General features: G+C 39.1%; 1 protein-coding gene across 2 annotated transcripts in view; it reads left to right on the top strand.

Moving 5' to 3' along the window:
- Positions 1-16,309, top strand: part of LOC138854873 (uncharacterized) — a 16,384-nt gene extending 75 nt beyond the window's left edge. Inside the window, exons 1-5 of one of the 2 annotated variants that reach the window (XM_070100422.1) lie at positions 1-342; positions 745-888; positions 8,200-8,407; positions 9,226-9,504; positions 12,530-16,309. The exon at positions 1-342 is cut by the window's left edge and continues 75 nt beyond it. In XM_070100422.1, coding sequence (XP_069956523.1) covers positions 820-888; positions 8,200-8,407; positions 9,226-9,504; positions 12,530-12,894 — 921 coding nt within the window. In that variant the 5' untranslated portion in view covers positions 1-342; positions 745-819 and the 3' untranslated portion in view covers positions 12,895-16,309. Of the gene's footprint in view, positions 343-744; positions 889-8,199; positions 8,408-9,171; positions 9,505-12,529 lie in introns of both variants that reach the window. The other variant, XM_070100421.1, reaches the window with a different exon arrangement.
- Positions 16,310-23,615: the final 7,306 nt, after the last annotated feature.

A 23,615-nucleotide genomic window follows, 5' to 3' on the forward strand; every position in this document is an offset into this window, starting at 1 on the left:
AATTTAAATGGTAGTTTTTTATAACACACCATCCATTTCCCACTGAGGCAGGGTGACTTGAAAAAGAAGAAACAAAGGCTTTTCTTCTCTTTACATTTAGTAATTTATACTGGAGAAGGGGTTACTAGGCTAAATGGTATTGAACACCTGTCATTAACACGATTCATTCAACGACAGGCCCAGCTGATTCAACGAGCAACACAGTTTCGTGCTGTCCAGCGTCGTCTCCTCACCAAGTTTAAGGACAAGACTCCAACACCACTGACCAACTTAGACAACCTTCTGGAAGGAACTTACAAGCAAATTTTACAAATCACAGATGCCATTAATGATAATATAAAGGTTAATGAATTACTTTAACTGATGTTTTGTGTGTATGATTTTCTGCTTTTTCTTTCCCTCTATTGTATCTTTTCTTTAATAAATTTTTTAGGAATATTTTCTCTGTATTAGCCTGCCCAAAATGCACCACATGCTAGTGGATCTCTTTTGTGCTTAACAGTATTTTATTATATGTAAACTGCATTTGTATACTGCAAAAAAGGAATAAACCTATATGGTATTATATTATGTACACAACCTTTACTGCCTCATAAAACTTTATTCTCTCAGTTACCTAATTTCAAGTTCTTGATTTCCTCACTTGCACAGTTACAATTTAGGATTGCTAATTGTTCATAATACTATTTATGCACCATTTTAGCTCTACATAAGTAATGAGGAAATACATGATGTTTACCCAAGGGCCTAGAGGAAGATTCTTGCCAACTGAGCTGTGTGGTGCGGCTGGTGCTGGAGTTGGTGCGTCTTCAGACTGCGATGCCAGATCATCAGTATGCCCTGCTAAGTGCTGCCCTCTCACCTGTGGTCCACCTCTCCATGGATCAGGTAATGTGTTGCTAATGTAAGATGGAATGGTATACTGTGTATGCCATTCCTGTAATATACTACCCATGAGTATGTTACATATATATAGAGTATACATGAGGATGTTGTAGTTCAAAAGGTCATCTGAGCTGTTATGTTATCAGGAACACCTCTGGCAAGAGAGCAATTGAATGACTGATGGTGAATGTGTTTCTTCAATTTTGATTATCCTTCCTTGGTAGAAGATGTCCAGTGTCCTAAAAATATATCTTCTTTCTTTCAACGTACCAGCCGTATCCCACCGAGGTGGGGTGGCCCAAAAGGAAAAACGAAAGTTTCTCCTTTCAAATTTAGTAAAATATATAGGAGAAGGGGTTACTAACCCTTTGCTCCTGGCATTTTAGTTGCCTCTTACGACACGCATAGCTTACGGAGGAAGAACCCTGTTCCACTTCCCCATGCAGATAAGAGGAAATAAACAAGAACAAGAACTAGAAAGAAAATAGAAGAAAACCCAGAGGGGTGTGTATATATGTGCTTGTACATGTATGTGTAGTGTGACCTAAGTGTAAGTAGAAGTAGCAAGACGCCACTGAAATCTTGCATGTTTCTTCTTTCTTTCAATGTACCAGCCGGATCCCACCGAGGTGGGGTGGCCCAAAAGAAAAAACGAAAGTTTCTCCTTTTACATTTAGTAATATATACAAGAGAAGGGGTTACTAGCCCCTTGCTCCCGGCATTTCAGTCGCCTCTTACAACACGCATGGCTTACGGAGGAAGAATTCTGTTCCACTTCCCCATGGAGATATGAGGAAATAAACAAGAACAAGAACTAGAAAGAAAATAGCAGAAAACCCAGAGGGGTGTGTATATATATATGCTTGTACATGTATGCGTAGTGTGACCTAAGCGTAAGTAGAAGTAGCAAGACATACCTGAAATCTTGCATGTTTATGAGACAGACAAAAGACACCAGCAATCCTACCATCATGTAAAACAATTACAGGCTTTCGTTTTACACTCACTTGGCAGGACGGTAGTACCTCCCTGGGTGGTTGCTGTCTACCAGCCTACTACCTAGGCCTAAAAATATATATACACTGTATATACAGCAGGTGCTAGGTTATCTGTCCAGTGATTACCAAGATAAAAGAATTGAAAACTGATATTCACCCTGTTGGAGGTGAAAAGTCTAAAATTCCAAAAGATAGAAGTGTTAAGATTAACTGTATTGCCCTTGCATGGATGCAGTAATTAGAGAGGCTGGTGGTCATCTCTGCCATCTTGGCTAGTCCTCCACTCTCTCTCTACTCATTATAAAATCCACCACAGTATTTTTATTATGTTTTTCTAAAGCCATTGTTCAGACTTCAGACTTGTTTTTTCACATTTTTTTTAAATATACTGATGTATAATATGAAAATACCCAGAAATGTGTTTTATCATAGTAGCTCTTCCCATTTTAAAAAATTCAACTCAGTGACAGATTTAAGTGAACACGTCCAGTGTCCAGCCAAAACTTTGCATCATGTACTGTACTAGTTCAGATAATGTATACATAATGTATACATAAATGAGTGTCTTACCAAAAAACGTCAGAACCTCCTGTATAGAGTCAGAAAACTCAAGCGAGAGAATAATGACACAATACACCAATGCTTCACACGGGATGGGAAAATTCTAGTTAGGAAAACAAATTTAGGTCAACTGTACACAATCACGAACGAGAATGATCTATCACGATTTCTCAGGGATACTAATCTTACAGAGAATAACTAAACAATGTCCAACCTAAAAGCCTACGTAGTGTAGTGTATGTTTTGCTCCATTATTGTTCAAATTTCGCAGTACAATCTCTTAGTAATTAAATAATCAACTACCTCATTTTGTGATTTTACTATTTGTGATATTTACTATTGTTTGCTTAAATATTAGCTGAATCGTTACTTTCTCTGTCCATATTACTACCTCATATTTTTTTAAATACTATCAATTGATATTACTTACTAAAATTAATAATTACCATTTTTACTATCAATACAATTTACTCTTAACATTTTTGACATCTTTAATTACCATTACTTGTCTAATTACCTTAACCTGTTTTAATACCACATTTACTAACTTAGAGTACTCTTAATTACCTTGTACTGCCAAATAACCTCAAGTATAACTACCAGTGCAATATTGAATGAAATAAACATTACTTTTTCACTTTTTTTGTAATCATTATTACTTACTACCAGTCAATTTTACTTTTGTACATTAATCATTATTTTATACTTCCCAATACATTTTGTTGTCAAATTTCCAAATTTGTATATTCAACTCCAACCTTTATATTATCCTTTGTACCTGTGTACCTGTGTACTTGTGTGCCTCTGTACCTGTGTACCTGTGTACCTGTCTACCATCTTACTATCATATTATAACCAAGTCATTGCCATTGTTATTTTTTACTTATTATTCTTTTGGTACTTTAATTTGTGAATTTTATTTTGTCAATTTAAATCTAGTTATACTCTTGATCTTGTCAACAACCTATACCAGACTCTAGTGCAATTGCAAGTACCATTTCAATTTGTATTTTTATATTATAAGTTTATATTATAATTCCTACTCTAAGATTGTTTTCATATCTTAGTGACTATATTGTGTGTGCAATTAGTGTATATTTCAATTATATTATTGTTCAAGGCCCTTAACTATCTTTTGCTAACTAGTACCAACTAACTCATATATATACATTTTTTTCTACTTTTTTTTATTCTTTTGCTACCTTAACTTGTATATTTTATCTTGTCAACTTAAATCTATTTATACTCTAATTCTTGTAAACAAATTATATAACACCTTAGTGCAATTACAACTGAGAGTCTTGTGCCTTTTTTATATTATTAGATTAAACTCAGTTGTACTATAGCTCATTCTAGCTCAATACATAATAATACCAAATTCATTATATTAGACCATAGTGTAATTACTAGTGAGAGACTGGTGCTATTTTTAATTTGTATTTTTATATTATTAGATTAAACCTAGTTGTACTATAGCTCATTCTAGCTCAATACCTAGACTATACCAAAGTCATTACATTAGACCTTAGTGCAATTACAAGTGAGAGTCTTGTGCTATTTTTAATTTGTATTTTTATATTATTAGTTTATACCTAGTTGTACTTTAGCTCATTCCAGCACAACACATAGACAACACCAACTTCATTATGTTTATTAGTGACTATACTCTATATGACCAAAATACTCTAGCTATATACTTGTCCAAACTTCCCACCACTACAGATATCAGTACTAGAACTCAACACACAACTCAGGATATAAATAACCATAATTTAAACCTAGAAGATGATTGATCACGTTAACCCTGATCTAAACCTCCATAATCTGACACACAATCAAAACCTATTGGAAAGTAACTGCCTTTATTACACAGCATCACAAGCCAGCACTATCCTAAACAATGCTAAAAGTTTATCAGTACTTACTACAACAACAGGTCCTTAAGCAAACACTATGGTGACTTTTTTTGTAGTTACAAGCACTAAAAAACACTGATACTATGAAATGTACCAAATGTATGCTTAGATGTGACCACACTGGCTGGCTTACAAGCCAGCCAGTGCGGGACATGTCCCGGACGAATCACATGACCTCCTGGCACTCCTTGAATCACTTAAGACACCCTTCTCCTGCATTATTCTTACTGAGACCTGGCTTAAGCAGGACACAATAGATATCTACCCTCTACCAGGATACACAGCAATCCACAACTGCAGACCATACCAAGTTGGGGGTGGTATTGCAATCTATTACTCTAACCAATTATCTTGTATTAGCACCACTTGCTTTAGTGATGAATATGGAGAATACATTTTTGCTAATTTTACTGTAAAAAACCTTAAGGCGCCTATAACAATCGGTGCCATTTACCGGATACCCCACACAAACATCCCAAATTTCAGTGAGAAATTAAAGGCACTAATAACAAACAGACAAATGAATAAGCACCACCTTCTCTTAGCTGGAGACTTCAACATCAACCTTGGCCTACTACATGATCAGCCTGTAACTGATTTCATCAACAATATGAACAACACACTTCTCATACCAGCAATAACTAAACCAACCAGGCTCACTGAAACAAGTGCAACCATAATAGACCACATATGGACCAATATACTAGCCCCCCTTAAATCAGGGATAATCACAGATAGCACTACAGACCACTACCCTACCTTCCTCTTGACAAACATTAGTAAACCACCACTTGAATACAACAAAGTTTCATTTAGACTCCATGATGAGGCCTCAATAAGGAAGTTCACAGCTGACCTAGAGACTGTTGACTGGCCCACAGAATTCTCCAAGGCCAATGGTATTGATGACTGGACAGACATTTTTCTTAACAAATTACTTAGACTATACAACAAACATTGTCCTATAAAAACGAAACAGATCACAAACAAACGGCTTGGTTGCCCATGGCTAACCAGCACCATTCTGAAATCCATTGATAAGAAACACCAATATGAAAAGCAATATAGACAGGGCCTAATACACGAAGATATTCTTAAACACTATTCATCAGTCCTCACCAAAGTAATAAAGAAAGCCAAACAACTATACTACTCCAGTAGATTCACTGACACAAGAGGAGATATAAAAAAGACCTGGAAAACACTCTCTCAGATTCTAGGGACCCACAAACTGAAAAAAAAACAAGAATATTGTCCTAACTAAACCTAATGAAACACCACTGCATCCCACTGACACAGCTAACAAGATAAACGACTTCTTCTCAACCATAGGATCTAATCTCGCCAATAAAATCCCACGTACCAATGCCCATGCCGGGGACTACCTAGATGGGAATTTCCCAAATTCCTTCTATCTTGCACCAACTGAGCCCACGGAAGTCATCAAGATTATAAAGTCACTCAAAAATAACTCAGGGAATCTGTCTCATGTCCCACCATTATTGTACAAGCGAGCGGCCCATGTCCTCTCGCATGCTATCTCATTACTTTTTAACAAGTCACTAGAAACTAGCACCTTCCCGAAACTACTCAAGACGGCAAGGGTTACACCAATACGTAAAGGTGGTGACCCTACAGATTTAAACAACTATAGGCCAATATCAAACTTACCATTGCTATCCAAAATCTTTGAGAAACTCGTGCACAGGAGACTATATTCATTTATAACGGCACAAAACATACTCAACCCCTGCCAATTTGGATTCAGGGAAAATAAAAGCACTAACGATGCAATCATAAAAATGCTAGATCTGCTTTACACAGAATTGGAAAATAAGGAATATCCACTAGGAATTTTTATTGACCTAAGAAAAGCTTTTGACACAGTAGACCACGGCATCCTACTCCACAAACTTGACCATTATGGTATAAGAGGCCATGCGCTTGCATATTTCAAATCTTACCTTACTAATAGGTATCAGTATGTCACCATTAAAGACACAGCATCAACAACACGGCCACTTGATACTGGAGTTCCACAGGGAAGTGTCCTTGGTCCCCTGCTCTTCCTCATATACATCAGTGATCTTCCAAACGTATCTCAACACCTGAACCCCATTCTCTTTGCTGACGACACAACTTATGTCATCTCTTACCCTAATCTTGCCACCCTCAACACCATTGTTAACGAGGAGCTGATCAAAATATCGACTTGGATGACAGCCAATAAACTTACGCTTAACACTGATAAAACCTACTACATTATGTTTGGTAGCAGAGCAGGAGATGCGCAAATTAACATTAAGATCGACAACACTCTAATTGCCAGACATAATGAGGGCAAATTCCTAGGCCTATACCTCGACAACAACCTGAATTTCAGCACCCATATCCAATACATAACCAAAAAAGTATCCAAAATGGTTGGGATCCTCTCCAAGATACGATACTACATACCGCAAACTGCCCTTCTCACACTATACCATTCACTTATATATCCATACCTCACCTATGCTATCTGTGCTTGGGGTTCAACTGCAGCAACACACCTAAAGCCAATAATACCCAACAAAAAGCCGCAGTAAGAATAATCACAAAATCCCATCCCTGGCAACACCCCTCCCCCCCTCTTCATAGATCTAAACTTACTCCCTGTTCAGTACATCCACACTTACTACTGTGCAATCTACATCTACAGGACCTTAAATTCCAATATTAACCTTGACCTAAAATGCTTTCTTGATAGTTGTGACAGAACCCACAGGCATAACACCAGACACAAACATCTCTATGACATTCCCCGTGTCCGACTAAACCTTTACAAAAATTCAATGTATGTCAAAGGCCCTAAAATCTGGAACACCCTACCTGAGAACTCTAGAACTGCAGACACATTCATCACCTTCAAAACTACCATTAGAAAACATCTTATCTCCCTGATACACCCCATCAACTAACTACACGAATACCACCTGGTGGTTCACACTTACACTCACTCACCCATTTGACCATAAACAGAAATATTAATCTCAATCTTAAAATAATGAATCTTAACTAGTCATAAGTGATACTCCAATACTAAAACTATGTATAGTGCCAAAACAAAAGCATTCACATTGCTAAACTCACAAACTAGTATTTAGTCGTTTAGCCATAATACCAACTTACCTCATAATTTTGTAATATTTTAAACTTAAGATTTAATCTAAGTCTGCCCGAAATGCCTAGCCATGCTAGGTGTTCTAGTGGTACACTCTGTAATTATTATTCTACTACATGTAAACCACTCAATAACCAAATTCTGTAAACTCAGCATTGTAATCCTTATAGAGAATAAACTTTGAATTGAATTGAAAAGCGATCACATGCAGCATTTCATTTTTTGACAATACTTCCTAAATAGCACATGGGTTCAGAGTATACTGAATATAAATAGATTAGATTCAAATACTTACTTGTTACCATGAAAGTATTGTGAAAATGTAGGTGTGAATTTGAAGACTTAATGATGTGAATATAAATATATCTTACTGGGTTGTCAAGTTACTGGCCAGTTTCAACGATTCTTAACCTGATAGTGTGGTACACACATCATTTAATTGAGTGGTATAAGCTCATACTACCTGTTTAAATTTTAATTTGTAAATTGAAATTATACATATATTTTATAACAAAGCTCTAATATCATCTCTTATAACATAAAGCTCCATTGTGATCTCTTATAAATATCTACTATCATTTATTATAACATAAATCTCTAATAGATTTCACTACAGTCTGTTGACTTCTAGATGATATTTCTAGGTGCATATATTCTCTAAAAGTATTTTCAACTTCAGGGCTGGGAGGAGATAACTGATGCCAGTGTGACCTTCCTCTTGAGAACTATGCTGGGTAGAGGTCCTCGTGATGCTGTGTCAGTCCCTGAGTTGACTGTGCCATCTGACACGAATAAGCTGAAAAAACATTTGGGTCTACTGTTGGATAAGGTGACCAAAGGCAGAGTCCAACTCAGCCTTGATACTCCAGCTCCTCCAAACACTACAGGTAATTTGGACTCTCCCATTCTGAGTCCAGGAATAACTACCCTTTCCACCCAGTGTCTCTCCTATTGTAGGTCCAGCAGTACCTCTTCTCCCACTTCATGTCTCTTTCATCCTAGATTCAAGAATTACTTCCTTTCCCACCTCATTTCTTTTTCATCATGGGTCTAGGAATGAATGCTCATGCATCAGTTTCTGAACAACCTGAGACCAAAGTTAAATATTAGCTCTTTCAGCCTTGTTTTTCTTAAATTTATGTACAGTAAACTTAACTACTTAAAAAAGCATAAAAAGGAAGGTAATGTCTAGCAAGGGAAACTGCATAGTTAAATAGTTGGAAACCAAATGCTTGTTATGCTCAGTGGTTAGGGGGAGCACCAGAATTTTTATACTAGGGCTACTTTAGGATGACTCTGTTTGGAAGGAGGGCTAGGAGACTTGTTTTGAAGCAGCATTATTATGATTACTATTCTTATTTGGGGGCTTAAGCCTCCCTAAGCCAGTGTGAGTGGAGAATGAGCTGGGTAATACAGTACCAGGTGTTGTGTGTCTTACATCTAAGATACATTTTTACTGTTTCTTGTCAACTTTTATGGCAGTCTTTTGATACTTTTTTCTTTTTTAAAATAGAGATTGAATTTGCTTTTGGGGTATAACAAAATTACATTAGTTTGTGTTCTGTGTTACATGTGTTATATATATATACAGTACCACTTTTGGAACTGTTGCTTATATATACAGTTTATGATACATAAAACTTGCCATCAGATACTCGTGAAGAAACTGTTTATAAAGATGAAGATGACTTAGTAGACCCCCCAGCCTTAACAGCAGAGGACACCACGGAAGTTCCACTTGGGTCCCGACTGGGAGAGGATCGAGCCAGATCAGCCAGAGTTAGGTCAGCACGCCTCATGTCAGCTCGCAAGATTCCCGAGCGAATGCCTGGAGATGATCGCATATCCGGAAATTATCGCATCCCTGGTGATGACTGCATACCAGAAGATGATCATGTACCTGGTGATGACCATATACCAGAAGGTGATCACATACCAGAAGATGATCACATACCTGGAGATGATCGCATACCTGGAGATGGAGGTGAGTAATAATTTTAATCTTGTTATTTCTAACATTAAAAACAGAATGATGCATGTTTTGGTTAACAAGCATCTTCATATGTTGAAGTATTGATGCCTGAAAACCATATAAAGTACACTGGACACTGTTAACCCATTTACAGAGGTGGTAGTGGACACGAGATAGTCTGGATAAATGCAAGTCTTTTTGTTTTCTTAATTTTGGTTTTATTATCCACAATTATAAAACACATAAATCACATTTTGATACCAAACTCCAATGCATTTGACTGAAAACAATTTAGTTTTTTAACATGCTGGCCGTCTTCCACCGAGGTAGGGTGACATGAAAAAGAAACACTTTCACCATCATTCACACTATTATTGTGTTGCCAGAGGCACACATATATGACGGTTTAGATGCTCCTTCAAACAGTCATTGTACTGATAAAAAATTTTTTTGTTTTTTTTACACATTGGCCATTTCCCACTGAGGCAGGGTGACCCAAAAGGAAAAAAAAACTTTCATCATTGTTCAACACTTTCACCATCATTCATACTTAATCACTGTGTTTGCAGAAGTGCTCAGATATGACAATTTAAATGTCACTCCAAACAGCCAATATCCCAAACCCCTCCTTTAAAGTGCAGGCATTGTACTTCCCACCTCTAGGACTCAAGTCTAGCTAACCAGATTATTCTTCTTATTTTCAGTAAGCTATACAGGAAAAGGGATTACTAGCCCATTGCTCCCGGCATTTTAGTTGACTTTTACAACACACATGGCTTACAGAGGAACGATTTTTATTCCACCTCCCCATGGACATGAAAGGAAAAGTAATAAGAACAAGAACTCTTAAGATAAAATCAAAGGATACTCAGATGAGTGTGTATACATAAAATGTGTACATGCATGTGTAGTGTGACCTAAGTGTAAGTAAAAGTAGCAAGATATACCTGTTATCTTGTGTGTTTATGAGACAAAAAAGACACCAGCCCTCCTACCATCATGTAAAACAAATATAGGTTTCTGTCTCACACTCATTTGGTAGGACAGTAGTACCTCCCTGGGTGGTGCTGTCTACCAGCCTACTACTATAAACATACACAAATTTAAATCCTCATTACCCTATTCAGTGACACTAGTTATTTATTTAGCACACATTCATATTTGACTCGATATTTTCGACTTACAATGAATTTGTTGAAATGTGACCCCATTGTAAGTCGAGAAGCACCTGTACAAGCAAGGGGACAGATAGGAAACATAATTATAGACCAGTATCACTGCGCTTCCTGATTTTTTGTTAAAAAGAAATTATTTAGGGAAGGTAAGTCTTCCCTCACTAACCTCCTGGAGTTCTGTGACAGAATAATGGCAGCCAAGCCAGACAGACAAGGATAGGTCAGCTGCATATTCTTGGATTTTAGGAAAACATTTCACAGTGTACCCCACCAGAGATTGAGTCCCAAATTAGAGGGGAAAACAGAGATGAGGTAGTTCTACAGTAGATCAATAAATAGATATTAGAAAACAAAGGGTGATGTATGGGAAGATATTTCAAGATGGGAATGTGTAACAAGTGGGGTTCCCCAAGGATCAGTTCTAGGACTGCCACTATTTTAAACATATGTATATGACCTGTCAGAGAGAATTGACTCATATGTACTGTATCAGTGTTTGCTGGTGACATAAAACTATTTGAAGTACAAAAGGAAGAGGATAGATACAGGATACAGGTAGACCTGGACAAACTGCAAGAATGGTTAAACAAGTGGTTACTAGAATTCAACCCATTCAAGTGCAAGGTCATGAAAATTGGGGATGGAGAGAGGCAACCAGGTATGGAATACATCTTGAGTGGTGAAAAACTGCAAATATCTCTAGAGAAATATGTTGGAGTGAGTATCACACCCAACATATCGCTATAGGTACATATAAATCACATAACATGTACAGCATATGCCTGCCTTCAGAAACCTCAATAAAGAATCTTTTAGTACTCTATGAACAACATAGGTTTATCATAAGTATGCTCCTGGAGAGCAAAACGATGCCACAATAAAATGTCACATTAGTTGCACTTGTGTCCTTTTACCTAACAGCATGTAGTCACCACCTGATTAAGCTAGAAAAAGTCCAGAGGTTTGCAGCAAGATTAGTCCCAGTGGTGAGGAAATTGTGGTATAAGAAGAGACTAAAGGAATTGAACCTGGCAAATGCATAAATAAATTGTGTTGTATTGTTTTAGAAGAAAGAACAACTAGGGAAGACATGATTACAACACAGAAGATACTCAGAGGCCTTGACAAAGCAGTTAGGGACAGATTTTTTAAATGAAAGGCATAAGAGCAAGGGGAGCCACAAGAATGTTAGGAAATGCTTCTTCAGTTTCAGGGTGGTGAATAAGTGAAATAAGCTAGATGACAGAATGGTAAAGGCAGATTCAATAGAATTGCAAGAGTAAGTATGATAAAGCCCACAAGGCCAGGAACCAAGAATGCCAGCAGTTGTAGTCTAAGAGGTGGGGCCAGGAGCTGAGACTCACCATCGACAAACACAACTCGGCAAGTACATACTTATTCACACATACACACAACATATACATGAATTTTTTATTTAGTCTTCTCTTTTTGTCTCATAAGCACACAAGATAACAAGTACATCTTGCTACTTCAACTTACATTTAGGTCACACTACACATGCATGTACATGTATACACACCCATCTGAGTTTTCTTCTGTTTCCCTAATAGTTTTAGTTCTTATTTATTTCCTTTCATCTCCATGGGGAAGTGAAAAAGAATCCCTCCTCCGTAAGCCATGAGTGCCTTAAGACACAACTAAAATGCCAGGAGCAAGGGGCCAGTAACCCTTTCTCCTGTATAAATTACTAAATGTAAAAAGAAGAAAACTTTATGGTTTTCTTCTTTTTTAAGTCACCCTTCCTCAGTGGGAGATGACCATTATGTTAAAAAAAAATAGCATATACAGAAGATATTAGCACTATGTGAAGAATGACAGTAATAGTAACTTCTTTCTTGTAGAGTCGAGCATTATTATGGACAACCCCCAGGCCACAAGTATGGCATCCCAAGACCAGCTCACAGATAGCAATATTGACACTGACACCACAAGTCTAACGAAAGCCGGTGCATTCGCCCATCAGAGTAGCTTTGGCAGTATCCTGGAAGATCCCATCCTCGAAGAGAGTGATATGCCCAGCGACTCCCAAAACCCAGCGGTCGAGGAAGACGAACAAACCAAAACACCGGAGGCAGAGGAACCTTCGATGAAGCCTGCAGAAACAGTCAGTGAAACCTTGAAAATTACCAAAGTTCCCTTGAAGGAAAACACTATTGAGAGTCCTGCAGATATCTTTACAGTAGAAGATAATGATGACATTTGGTAGAGTGCATCTCTGACATACACTTGTATGTACGACAATTAATGCTCATTTAATTCATCACAGAGTACATGCAGTTTTATTTATTATTATCATTTTTATTATTTATTTAATATTACAACTGTATTATTCTGTAGGTTTAGCATTCCCCATGAATATAATACTTTTATTACTATAGCTATTATTTTATTATTATTTTACTATTTAATTAATATTACAAATTTATTATTCTATGGGCTTAGCATTCACCCATGAATATATTATTACTTTTATTACTTAATTATTATTTCTTTCTTTCAACACACCGGCCGTATCCCACCGAGGCGGGGTGGCCCAAAAGGAAAAATGAAATTTTCTCCTTTTACATTTAGTAATATATACAGGAGAAGAGGTTACTAGCCCCTTGCTCCCGGCATTTTAGTCGCCTCTTACAACACGCATGGCTTACGGAGGAAGAATTCTGTTCCACTTCCCCATGGAGATAAGAGGAAATAAACAAGAATAAGAACTAGAAAGAAAATAGAAGAAAACCCAGAGGGGTGTGTGTATATATATGCTTGTACATGTATGTGAAGTGTGACCTAAGTGTAAGTAGAGGTAGCAAGATGTACCTGAAATCTTGCATGTGTATGAGACAATAAAAAAACACCAGCAATCCTGCCATCGTGTAAAACAATTACAGGCTTTCGTTTTACACTCACTTGGCAGGACGGTAGTACCTCCCTGGGCGGTTGCTGTCTACCAACCTACTACCTAGATTTATTATTATTATTATTTTATTTTTTTATATGAGGGCTAAATGTGAGGGTGTCGACCAGTATAACAAAGAGGTGGAGACTCAAGTTCTCTGTCAGCACCAAACCAAGCATGGTATAACTGTGTACACACCATGAAGTATATAAGCAAAGTACATTGGCATTTATGCATTATATATAAATATAATCCCTGAATGAAGGGTGGGTTTTGAAGGTTGTACAGACTTAGGGGAGGGGTTACTGAGCTAAGTAATCTCAAGGCTCAACAAGTCAGTGATCTAGGTAAGCTCAAGGCTCAGTGATTTTCAGTAAAGCTTTACATAGTCTCTCTGGAGAGACAATACTTTAAGTGATGTGCAGATATGTGTTTAGTGCAATCATTGGTAGTTTTGATATTATGGCTACTTTGATTTTGTGTTATGAATTAGTCTCTAACATATCAGTCGTTGAATTACATAGTCCAAAGTAAAGGATTATCTACTCGTATCTATTTTCAAAAATTATTCTAATTACTGTCAAGAAGGTAAATGTGTTTAATTTTTATTATCAGATTTCAATCAGAATTAGTAAGAAAATTTGACTTGCACAGGAAAACAGTCACTTCAGAACACAATTGGAAAAGCATTTATTTCCTACATTGCCAGGTTGTTCTTTAGAAATATATTATGGTACAATTTTTTAAATGCTTGCTGCTAAAAAACCATTCTTCTTACCATAGACAGCAAAATATTTTGCTATATAAAGGATGTATTATCTATGTTACTCGTTAAGATCGGTCTGCTGCAGAATGTAATTTCAGCTCCATTTTAGCCTCCTGTCGGTGAACTGGATGGACCATCTATTTATAAATCCATCAATAATGGATATAAAATTGAAAATGGCATAAAATACCAACAAGATAATAAGACACACATGCAACAGTTGTGTATCTTAATTGTTGACATCCAACTATTACATATCTTAATCATTAACTTGCCAATATTTTGTACCATTTTCAACATACCTGTCAGAAACAGCAACACGAAATTTATTTTTCAACAATTAAGTTATCAGTATGCAGTGCTGATTGAGCTGTTTTTAATTTTTGAGCTTGTGGTACACAAGATAATGGAACAGCTGCCACAACAGGTAGTTTTATTCATCTCTCCTCGTGTTTGTTATGTACGGTAAACCCTTGGTAATCGCTGATACCTTGACTGCAAAAACTGTGAGGCCTGGTCATGGACTGGGCGACAGGGGCATAGACCCATGGAACACCCTCCAGGTATACCACCGTAGAGCCAGCAGACATGTAAGCATTAACAGCAGCATCCCACATCCCCTTTTCCTTTTTAAGTCATGTTCCTCACTTTTTGTTACATTACTCATGTACACTAAAATTTTTAGTGAAATATACCATTATAGTACAGTAATAAGATAAGATTTGTTTGGATTTTTAACCTGGAGGGTTAGCCGCCCAGGATAACCCAATAAAGTCAGTGCGTCATCGATTATCTGGCAGTCAGTTATTCAGCTTCCAGTATTGCCTGATGATCTTTTTGGGTCTGGCAAAATGTTGTACTGTGTAATTCAGTGACCATGGAAAAAATACTTTGTCAGTCAGACACTACATAAAGAATTAAAAGGCACAATATAGACACTATGTAGATACTACATAGTCTGCACTCACTTGAACAAAGAAGAGTGTTCACATTCATTAGAGAATCTTTCAACACACTGGCTGCATCCCACCAAAGCAGGGTGGCCCAAAAAGAAAAACAAGTTTTTTTTTTTTTAACTTTAGTAATGTATACAGGAGAAGGGGTTACTAGTCCCCTGCTCCCGGCATTTTAGTCGCCTCTTACGACATGCATGGCATATGGAGGAAGAATTCTGTTACACTTCCCCATGGAGTTTCCTAAGTATACCTACATTTTTACTCATAAGCAGTGGTTTCTTCACTGTAGTTGAGAACATAGATCTGTAATACCAAAGGTTTGATGTACAATATTGTTCGATCTCTTTCTAGTCTTACTTCAGATCAGTTTGAGTCATGTTACTGTTACAAATAAAGTCTGATTTAGTGGTAGATGTTTGAATTAATTATGATCATGAGAGTTTTTATTTAATAAGAAACATGACTGCTGCTTTGTGAGTACTAAGTTATCTGTCCATATAGTCGATTAATAAATTTACAATATAGAATGTAAAGAAAACTTAAGAATTATGTGCTCTGCACCAGATGATTATTACTGCTTGTATGCCAAGGTTATGAATAGTTTTATAATCAGGAAGTATAGAAAAAAATTTAAATCAAATTGGTGGAAAAAGAGATGTATGGCAAAGGAGACCTTTTATTATGAACTTTCACATACAAGAGATTTTGGAAAGTGCCTTGTGTAGGCAACCTGTCGTAACAATAAAAAGTCTTGAATATAATAATAGTATACAATACTGACAAGCTGATAAGTAAGACACATGTGCAACAGTTGGGTATCTTTATTTTGGAATAAAGATACATAACTGTTGTACATGTGTTTTACCTATTAATATAAGGTGTTATTTTTCTTGCTATACTTTGTGTCTTTCTTTTCCTGCAACTCACTTCTGTGTTCCAAGAATTTATATGAAATTTTGTTTTTTTTTAGTTTGTATTGGCAACATGAATGAAGATATTTACTTTTTTTTTTTTTTAACAAGTCGGCCGTCTCCCACCGAGGCAGGGTGACCCAAAAAAGAAAGAAAATCCCCAAAAAGAAAATACTTTCATCATCATTCAACACTTTCACCACACTCACACATTATCACTGTTTTTGCAGAGGTGCTCAGAATACAACAGTTTAGAAGCATATACTTATAAAGATACACAACATATATTTACATTTTATTAAAATCGCCATGACAGAATATACCATAAACTTTAAAAACTGTCATTCTTGGGAACAGTGGCTGTGTTGGTTTCTGCCTTCAAGGAAGGTGCCTTAATGTATAATTCTTGTCTTGTTAACTTAAATCCTAGGTAATACTGTGTGTTGCATGTACTGAATATATACCAACACTGTCTTGTGATATAAGCTGTAGCAGTCACATTTATCCATATTCTTATTGGTGCATAACTAAATGTTGATTTATGAAGAAAATGCATGTATACAGAGAAATGGAAATGACAAAAAAATTTGTATGATTTAGTTGCATAATTCTAAAAAGTAGTTACACTTGTTGTGAAATATACAGTGACCTTTTTTTTTAAATACATTGGCCATTTCCTACCAAGGCAGGGTGACCTGTAAAAGAAGAAACACTTTCATCACTCACTCCATCACTGTCTTGCCAGAGGTGTGTCGATACTACGGTTCAAAAACTGCACCATGTATATACTTGAAACACTACATTGCAAAGCCTCCATTTGCTTCTAAAATATAGATATGAGTTTGAGTGGTAGGAGCTTGGGCATCCAGCCAAGTATATATGGGTGTTAGCTCAGAAATAGTGGATTATTATTATAATCAAAAGAAGCGCTAAACTGCAAGTGTTAGACAGCGCAGCAGGGCAGGGAAGGATGCAGGGGGGCAGTGCATAGTGCAGGGGTAGAGGGTAGCAAGAGATTAAGGTAGAAAGGACGGAGGAGAGTGCTAGAGGCATCATCATCAGAGTTTGCGTAGTAAATCAGTCGCTGTCAAAAAGTCAATGAGAGAGTCTGGATTAAAGGAGGGTCCATCAGCAAGAAGGGACGGTAAAGAAAGGGCAGCAGAGCGGAGACGACGTTGGAGGTAAATTCTGCATGCTTGTTGATAGAGTGGGCAGTCCAACAGAATGTGACTAACAGATACTGGAACTTGACAATTTTCACAGAGAGGAACAGGGTGCCTCTCCATGAGATACCCGTGAGTAAGACAAGTGTGACTGATGCGAAGACAGAAGAGAATAGTCTCCCAACCCCAGCATTGATGACAAGAAGACGGCCAGAAACCTATACTCTGTTTAATAGAACGAAGTTTTTTATGGGGCAGATCAGATCAATGTTGTTGCCAATGGGTGTGAAGGTGGGTAGCAATTTCTGCAAAATAGTCTGTGAATGGCACACCTCTGTATGAAACTGGGAGGTCATATACTACTGACTGCACAGCAGTGTCTGCCTTTTCATTGCCCTGTACATCAACATGACCAGTGACTCAGCAAAAAACTATCTTTGTGTTTGCTAGAGATACGGCGTAGCCAAAGTTGGATACAAAGAACTAGGGGCGAGGTGTATCAAATTTTCATATAACCTGTAAAGCACTAAGGGAGTCTGAAACGACCTCAAATGCTGATGCAGGCATAGATGCTATATGGATAAGTGGTACAAGAATAGCATACAATTCAGCCGTAAAAATGCTAGCTGAGGACAATAAATGTCCTTGCTCAACACTGTCCGGAAACTGCTGCGAATCCAATGCCATCAGAAGACTTGGAACCATCGGTGTACACTGCGATGACATGAGAATGAGAGCGGAAGTGGTCAAGAAAAAGAGAGCGGGAAGCCACTGTAGGGAGTTGGACTTTTACGCATGGCAGTGGGAAAGAACAGGCACAAACAGCTGGAACTTCCCAAGGGGACAGGGAAAAGTGAGATGCTACATGAACATAGAAAGGTGGTAACCGAAGAGAAGACAAAGAGTGAATGGAAGCAGAGAGAAAAGGGGCAGAGTAAGCAGGGGCGACGAACAAATAATGAATGTCTACTAACACCAGTGACCATCCTATATACGGAAGGATTGTGGAGGTCATGAGATCGAACATAATAGCGAAGGCAACGAGCATCATGGCAATTGGACAAGGATGGAATATTCGCGTCTGCATAGAGGCTCTCAACAGGGGATGAATGAAAGGTACCAAGGCACAGATGGAGACCTTGGTGATGAATGGGATCTAACTTAGTTGTGGGAGAGGCCACAGAATAGATTTGGTCACCATAATCCAGCTTGGACAAGACTGGAATGCAAATGGAGGAGAGTGCGATGATCTGCTCCCCATGAACAATGAGAGAGACCTTTAAGGAGATTTAGCCAACCATGGCAAGTTGTCTTTAGAGAAGAAATGTGTGATCTCCATATCAGTCGGTGATCAAAGAGCAGGCCCAGAAACTTGACCGTATCACATGCCGGAATGTATGAACCGTGTAAGTACGAGGAAGTATCTGGAATAAGAAGACGTCTAGCGAAGGTATTATTATTATTATTATAATCAAGGGGAAGCGCTAAACCCGTAGGATTATACAGCGCCTGGGAGGGATGTGGAAGGCATTCAGGCTTAATTCGGGGAACTGGAGCACAGATCCAATTCCCTAAATCAAGAGCCCCTCACCAACATCAAGGAACCTTCCCTGAGGGGCTAGAGAAGGTAATGAACTGGGCTTTTGTACTAGAAAATTTAAAGCCGTGAGAAGTGGTCCAGTGGGAGACTTGGTCTATTACAGCCTGAAGAGTGGGTGCTACTAATCGACAGTCGACACCCGAGTAATTTATGGCGAAGTCATCAACATAGTGATGACCAAATATGCGAAGGAAGAATGGAAGGTAGGTCATTTATATCTAAGAGAAAATGAGTAGTGCAGGGGACACAACCTTGTGGAACTCCCTCGGCTTGTACAAAGTCCGAGGATAGCAAGGCGCCAATACGGATCCGAAAATGTTTATTGGACAAGAAAGCAGCGATGAAGTTTGGTAGATTACCATGGAGGCCTAAGGAGTGGGGTTAGGCTAGGATGTTATACCTCCAAGTGGTGTCATATGCCTTCTCTAGATCAAAAAAGACCACTAGGACAGAGTGGTTGTTAGCAAAGGCATTGTGAATATACGTATCTAAGTGGAGCAAGGGGTCTACAGTAGAGCGGGCTTTGCAAAAGCCATATTGACAAGGGGAAAGGCTATTGTGTGTCTCTAAGAACCACATCAGATGTCTATTCACCAATCGTTCCATCACTTTGAAGACCATACTGGTCAGGGCACTGGGACAATAGTGAGAGGTGTCAAGTACTGAGGCACCTGGTTTGCGAAACGGTAGTAGAATAGCTGATTTCCAGCGTTGAGGGAGAACCCCTCGCGTCCAGATTAGATGGAAAAGATGTAAAAGAACAGGAAGGGCCGTAGAATAGAGATGTTGAAGCATACTGATGTGGATATCATCAGGTCCCGGTGCCAACGGCTGGCAAATGGAAAGCGTGGCCTCCAGTTCTTGAACAGTAAAAGGTATGTTATACGGCTCCAACCCATTGGAGGAGAAATCTTAAAGCAATTGCTCTTTGGTAGGTTTAGGCACAAATGAAGGACAGAGATGAAACCCTTGGGAGATGCGGACAAGATAGTTCCCGATTGCTGTGGTAACTTCTAAGGGTTCAGCAACTCTCAAAATAGGAGCTGGGTCCAGAGTGTACTTGCCACACAATTTCCGCACCTTTTTCCAAATCATGCACATAGGGGAAGACGAGTTAATGGTAGACACAGTCTTGCTAATAAGTGCGTTTAGTGACACAGATGATGATGCGAGCAACTGTCCTTGCCCGCTTGAAATCCAACAGACAATCCACTGTACAATTATATCGACAATGGCCCCACTCACCACGTTTTAAATGCACTGCACGGGCGCATGTAGGAGACCACCAAGGTACGCATGCCTGAGAATGCCTGCCTGAGGTTTGGGGGATAGAACCCGTTGCCAGTTAGGACCAAGGTCGAAAAGTTGTGTGCCAGATCATCAGAGGGCAAAAGGGGGTCCTCCCAACAGGTGGCAAGATGGGAGTATAAGTTCCAATCTGCTCAAGCAAATTGCCAACGAGGACTACAAAACGGTCGGGCACACAAAATGATCACTATAGTGTAAATCTGGAAGAACAGACCACAAGAAATCAAGTGCAATGAGCCAGGAATAGACAAAGATCAATGCAGGAGAGAGACTGAGTAAGAGAGTCAAAATGGGTAGGAGCACCCGTGTTTGAAACATGAAGAGGATGAGATGCGAGAAGTCTCCCCAACTCATCACCACGAGAGTTACAGTGGGACCCTCCCCACAGGTGATGGTGAGCATTAAAATCACCAACAACAATATGGGCTGTGGTAGAGATGAAATTAAAAGTGCAATATCAGAGATACAGAATGCACAAGAGGGAGAAAGATAGAGAGAGCAAACTGTAAACCATCAGTGTAAATAAATACGAGCTGCAGTATAATGCAGCAGGGAATAAATAAAAGCTTGTTTATACAGTATATCAACACGTACAAGAAGCATGCTTTCATTAAATGATTCGTCAGGTAAAGGATTGGAAGAATGTATCCGCAACTAGCCCAAAATGGGGCGAATGACAGCAGAACGAATTTTGGGCTCTTGCAACCCAACACATGCTGGGGACAACTGGGAAAGCAACAATTGGAGTTTTCCTCAATTGCCCCTAAGGCCACGAATATTCCATTGTAAAAAACATTATGTACAGAAATAAAATGACAATAAGAAACGATAAATAATTATTATTATTATTATTATAATCAAAAAGAAGCGCTAAGCCACAAGGGCTAAGAAACGATAAAACCTATGGGCTTTGAGGATCGGTGAAGACAACGGGTGGGGGCAACAGTAAGCATGTAGAATATTGCGGAGGAATAGATTGTTGCATGGGTCGTGAAATAAAGGAGTAGGAGGAGGCATTGGTGTCCATCAAGGGTGTCGTCTCTGCTATATAGATGGAGATAGCATCTAACGTCTCAGTTGATAAGGAAGCCAATGATACCATGATGTCAGAGACAGGAGAGGCATTGCAAGTAAAGGTCAGAGTAGCTATGGAGGCAACAAAAGAGGTCTGAGGAGGGTGTGGAGTATGAGCCTGGAGAGATGTGCTGGCTGGGGGAGAAGAGTCCTGCAGTGTAACAGGAGAGGAAGGAGGTTGGAGGGCAACTATGGAAGATGGGGGGGGGGACGGGAAGAGGGAACTTCACTAGGGGGAGGGTGAACCTCCACCTTTGTGTGAATGCTGGAAAGGGGGTGAGAACTAGTCTTCTAGGTAGAAGATAGATTCTGGATGGGATGGACGCGAAGAAAGTGTAGGTCTGTGAGGTCTAGTAGACTGAGAAGTAAGCAAGCGAGATGAAGAAGTAGAAGTAGAAAGTGGTGCAGAGGTAGGAGTGTCAGAGGATAAAACTGCAAAAGCATTAGAAACTAGGGTGACCCCAGAAGACAGGGATGTAGAGGGATTGGGAGGTGGGAGGACTGTCGAGGTTGAAGGTCTGCGGGCTACTCGAGCATACAGGACACAAAGTTTTCCTTGAAGGCGGAGCTGAGAGACTGCCATAGTGTAAGTAAGGCCCTCATGCTCTTTAAGGTAACGGATCTCTTGTTCATTATGATAGACCTGGCACCGGTGGGAAAAGGAAGGATGAGGTTCCTTGCAATTGAGACAAGAGGGGGGAAGATTACAAGACATATTGGAATGATCCACTGCACCGCAGATCGGGCATTCAGCCACAGATCTTCAGTGTTTAATGGGGTGCCCAAAATGCCAGCAATTATGACATTGTTGGGGGGTGGGAACTACTTGACAGACCTCTAAATGATGGCCCTCGATATAGAGAGGAGGGAAGTTCACGGCAGTCGAAGGTTAAACGAGCGATGTTACTGGGAAAGCACCTTCACCCACGAGCAGACAGGATGTATGAATCTACCCTAAGAATAGGGAGGTTTTGAAGGACTAATTGTTCTAAAATATCATGCTGTATAGTCCTTGTGGCTTAGCGCTTCTTTTTTGATTATAATAATAATCTAAAATATCATTGCTGCAAGACAAAAAAATCACTCTGTACAATGGTACACGGTAAGACCACAGTACCACTGCAAGAATTAAGAGTAGCATGCTTATGAATGGTGACTGGTATGTTATCAGTGGAAGTGATGCGGGAGAGCATGAGCGTGCTCCAGATTCTGTACAGTTACGACATGTGCATTGCTTCCAAGAGCATGGAAAAATATGTATTTTGGTCAACATGCATTAAAAGAGTATTGCGACCCCTGAATGGGTCACAATGTATATAATGTATATTACCTGTTCATATAATTTTATATTGCTTATATTTGCAATATTTAGCTAATATCGCAAATATAAGCAATATAAAATTATATGAACAGGTAATATACATTATATACATTGTGACCCATTCAGGGGTCACAATGAAGAGTTTTACCAGTTCCATGATCAGACAGGTAATCCGTTTGAAATGTCGTTTGTAAAGAAAATTTTGTCCATTGCACACTTGTTAGCCTCGTACGCAAAGGTGGTGTCATATAGATCATTTTTGAGCAATCGTTGATGAACTGTCATCAGTAGATTGTCTTGGACAATCAGGTCAGGCGTTCTGACCTGAGGAAGGCGGGCGATCCGAAAACCATCGCACCGTATTTGGGGAAGTCAGACGCATTGTGAAAGGTGTGCTAGAAGTAGCAACATGGACAGAAACGGGTGACACAGCAGCACTCTTGAAGTAGGTGATGAAGTGTCACCGGCAGAAGGTACAGGGGTATGAGAAAAGTCGAGAGAATGGACCGATAACGAAACCAGATCAGAACAGGGTGTGGGATTAGAAAGGGGCGTAGGAGGAGGAAGGGTTTCATTAGGTGAAGACTCCATAATAAAGGTGATTCTTCAATGATATCTCCTTTCTTGTTATTTTTAGAAAAAAAAAAAGGAAAGAAAGAAAACAAAGAGAGGGACAGTCACTAGGAGGCATGGAAGGGCTGGAAGTTCACCCCCCCCCCCCTCAACCGAGAGGGCCTAGAGCCTACAGGCAGTGAAGATGCAGCGTGGAACCCGTGCCATACCCTACCCTTCATGCCAGTAAACCAGCGCCCTGGGATACCAGCCTCACATCTACCGAGCCACATCAGCGGACAAAAGGAAGGGCGGTCGGAAACCTGCCACAAAGCATACCTCATTCAACTGCCACCTCCCAGAACCGACAGGCAGTTTCCGGAGAT

Source organism: Cherax quadricarinatus, chromosome 72, assembly GCF_038502225.1.
Source record: "Cherax quadricarinatus isolate ZL_2023a chromosome 72, ASM3850222v1, whole genome shotgun sequence".
NCBI lineage: Eukaryota > Metazoa > Arthropoda > Malacostraca > Decapoda > Parastacidae > Cherax > Cherax quadricarinatus.